The sequence below is a fragment of the Empidonax traillii genome, unplaced genomic scaffold (genome assembly GCF_003031625.1).
Source record: "Empidonax traillii isolate 1590-97213 ecotype Southwest subspecies unplaced genomic scaffold, ASM303162v1 scaffold80:size1517328, whole genome shotgun sequence".
Lineage (NCBI taxonomy): Eukaryota > Metazoa > Chordata > Aves > Passeriformes > Tyrannidae > Empidonax > Empidonax traillii.
The window spans coordinates 74,861-78,194 of record NW_020955273.1 but is presented as its reverse complement, the minus strand read 5'-3'; the positions used below and the strand labels follow the sequence as shown (position 1 = coordinate 78,194).

General features: G+C 36.5%; 1 protein-coding gene across 3 annotated transcripts in view; it reads left to right on the top strand.

Annotated features, from left to right (window-relative positions):
* Positions 1-3,334, top strand: part of TMEM168 (transmembrane protein 168) — a 26,865-nt gene that overhangs the window by 3,846 nt on the left and 19,685 nt on the right. For 2 of the 3 annotated variants that reach the window (XM_027880927.1, XM_027880926.1), the window contains exon 3: positions 10-346. In XM_027880927.1, coding sequence (XP_027736728.1) covers positions 10-346 — 337 coding nt within the window. The remainder of the gene's footprint in view (positions 1-9; positions 347-3,334) is intronic. The other variant, XM_027880929.1, reaches the window with a different exon arrangement.

The following is a 3,334-nucleotide window of genomic DNA, read 5'->3' as shown; positions in this document are numbered from 1 at the left end:
TTGCAGAAGGCTTTCTGTCCTCTCAGTTGGAGTCATAGAACTCACCTTTTTCATTCTTGCAGCCTTTAAACTGCGTGATTTAGATCTCTGGTATTTTGTGATACCTGGTTTTTCTATTTTCGGAATTTTCTGGATGATCTGTCATGTGATTTTTTTAATAACTCTTTGGGGATTCCACACAAAACTAAATGACTGTCACAAGGTATACTACACCCACCGTGCAGAAAACAACAGCTTGGACAGAGTTATGGCATCCAAAGGAATGCGTCACTTCTGTTTGATTTCAGAACAGCTGGTGTTCTTCAGCCTGGTCGCGACTGCTGTTTTGGGGGCCGTCTCTTGGCAGGTAAATAATTATCTTGATCTCCCTCTTGAGAATAATCCTGAAAATTGTTGGCTCTCTAAAATTTGATGGTGTGCTGTGGCTCAGCAATTCAAAATTTGAACATTTAGTTTTACCAGCGTGCACTTCAAATTTAACACTGTGTGCTGCCTTGATTGTGACCTGTTAAGGCAAGTGGAAGAGTTAATGCTTCTGGGGGAGAAGAAGCGTGCAAAGTATTTTGCATTTAAGTACTTACAAAATTATTTTGTTTTGAATACATTGTGCCCTAAAATTTGTTTTCAGTGTTCTCTATATTAAACTCTAGTAATGATCACTATATCAAGAGCTTTTGTTGTGGACTATTTTAATTAGATTGAGTTGTATAAAAGAATGTATTTTTCAATACTTTTGCTTTTTGTTTAACCAGTTATGTGGAGTCGGAGATCAGCTGATAAACTGGTACATTGTTGGTGTAAGTGTGCTGTAAGTGTCTTGCTTTCAAGTCTGGTTATGTACCACAGGATATGTCATCTGAAATACCAGTTTTTAGAGTCACACAGTGTCCTTTGACTCTTCTTTCCATGTATGAATTAAGGATGTTATCTTTTCTTTAGCGGAAAACATTTGTTTTGTTAAAAATATTCGTTCAGTGCCCAAGTTGAGGCACATTGTGTGTTGTCGTAGTTGCAGCAGGGTGTTTGGAGTCTGTTTAAACCAAGACAACAATGATTTTTGTACCCATGTATTTCTTATATAAGTTACAAGCATATAATAACGTATAAAAATATAATTTACAGCAGATCCAATTTACAGAAATGTCTCTACAGTGTTTCCAAAACAATTTCCTGCCCATTCCTGCAGAATTTCTAGCCCTGCAGATTTTCGTAGATTAAATAACTTTGTAGATGAAAAGTGTTCAAGAAATTGGTGGAAGATTAAATTGACAGTTATCTTGTGAGGTTCTTTATGTTTTTGGTTTGCTTAGGGGGTTTTGTTTTTTGCATGTAGAGCATTAGAGGTTAGACAAGCCTGCGAGGAACACTGGGTAGTTTTGCTTTTTCTTTAGAAAAGTATCAGCACTCACAGCTGTGGTGTGGGGACTTGCAGAAAGGACAGAAGGAAATAGAACAAAAATAGAAGAGAAAAAAAACCCCTAAAATGGGCTTACAGATAATAAAGGTGCTGATGCACTTAAAGAAATGGGAAAGTGGTTTGGGAGACAGAAACAATAAAGATGGACTACCAGCATGCTAATGTTGCTAACTTCCATACTTTTTCTTCTGACGATTGTGTGATTTTATTGAAATGCTAGACTTTAATTTTTATATGCTAGTTGATTACTTTTCAGTTAAAATATTTTTTGCCGTATTTATCAGATAATCTTATTAATTTCTCTGACCTTGCCCTTGGATGGAGTCACTCCACCTAGTTACACCTAACAAAGCAGTCAAATAAATCAAGGGCTTAAGTTGTCCAGATAGTATCTGGAAAGAGACAGTTTCTCTTGGTGGTGCCCGGAGCCTGATTGCAGGGAGTTAGGTTTGGGCAGGATCACCGACTGCAGCCCTTTGTGGGAAGGACCCCCTCTCCCCCTGCCGTCTGTTTAAAGAATCCAGGTGCTTCCTTTAGAACTGCCTCATTGCTGCAAGTTGTCGGGATAACCCAGGAGGGTTGGATTCATACCCATCTCGTTAGTTTTTTCTTGTTGCAGAGGTTGATCATTCATTGTAATTTTTTTTCTGCCTCTGTCCTTTGACCCAGAATAACTGCAGTTGTTATTACTGTCTGATAATTTTTAGTTCTCTCTGATTTTGAAGAGGTGCAGTTGTGCTGTGGAATTGTGCAGGACTGTTCACAAGAAACAAACTGGAAATCCACCTAAAATCTTTGTGCTAATTTCAGTTTATATGTCCTGTGCGTAAGTAAGATAAGCTCATCAACCTTGTTGAGAGGTTATGCATTTGCCTATTCAGTAAGAGCAAGAGTAATTGTAGTGGTGAAAGTGAAGGGCATCAGGCCAAATACTTTCACTTGTCAGGAAATCCAGTTTTTTATTATAGTAACTTATTTTTAGTAGATAATTGCATTTACATTTATCTTACTATATTTATATTTGTTTTACCGTGTATTTTTAGTAATGAATTAACCCAAGATTATGAATGCAATTGCTCCAGTTAAAAGCGTTTCTACTTTAAAATGTGCTGTGGTGTTCACCTTGTGTCTATTTCATCTGTTATTCGAAAAATGAAATATTTTGTCAGATCTGCACAGAACATAAATTAGTAAATGGTTGTATCATTTATTATAGTGATTGCAGAAAGCTGTGGCCTTTTCTGTTTTTTGCTGGATAGGGTCAGATGGCAAAATAATTAGGACTAAGAAAGCAGTTATGCATAAGCACACAATTTGTTCTCTTGCAGGGTATCTGCTTTTTTTTCTTTAGAGTTTTAAGAAAACTAGGGGTTTTTTTCCTCTTTCTTGGGGGAATTCAAGGCCTTAAGACTCCAAAATCCTTTGCTGGATTTTTGAATCTCCTGTTTTAGGAGGTCTAACAGGCTCAACAGTAATGCAGCAAACAAGCTTCTCCGGTGAATATATACTCTTCTAATGAGGATTTATATGTATTCTAATAATTAAGAGACAAATCAGACTGTTAGAGATAAATGTCTGCCTTTCCTCTTGAAAAAAGTAATAATTACTGTTAAATTCCTAATGGTTTGTGATTTCAGGATTTTGTTTGGTTTTGTTCTGTTTTTAAGAAAGCTTGGCTGCAAGAAAAACCTTTTATCACTATGTGGTAGAGAGAGAGATGCATTTCCGTGAAAACATCAACTTAGTGTTTATTAGTGATCAAAAAAGCAAATTAAATATTGGGAATTATTAGGAAAGGACTGGAGGTATCATTATGCCACTGTATAAATCTGTAGCTTCCATATTTTGAATAAGTGTGCAGTTCTTACTTGCTTTCCTATAGGTAAGAAAACAAGCAAAGGTTGTTGAAGGGTGATG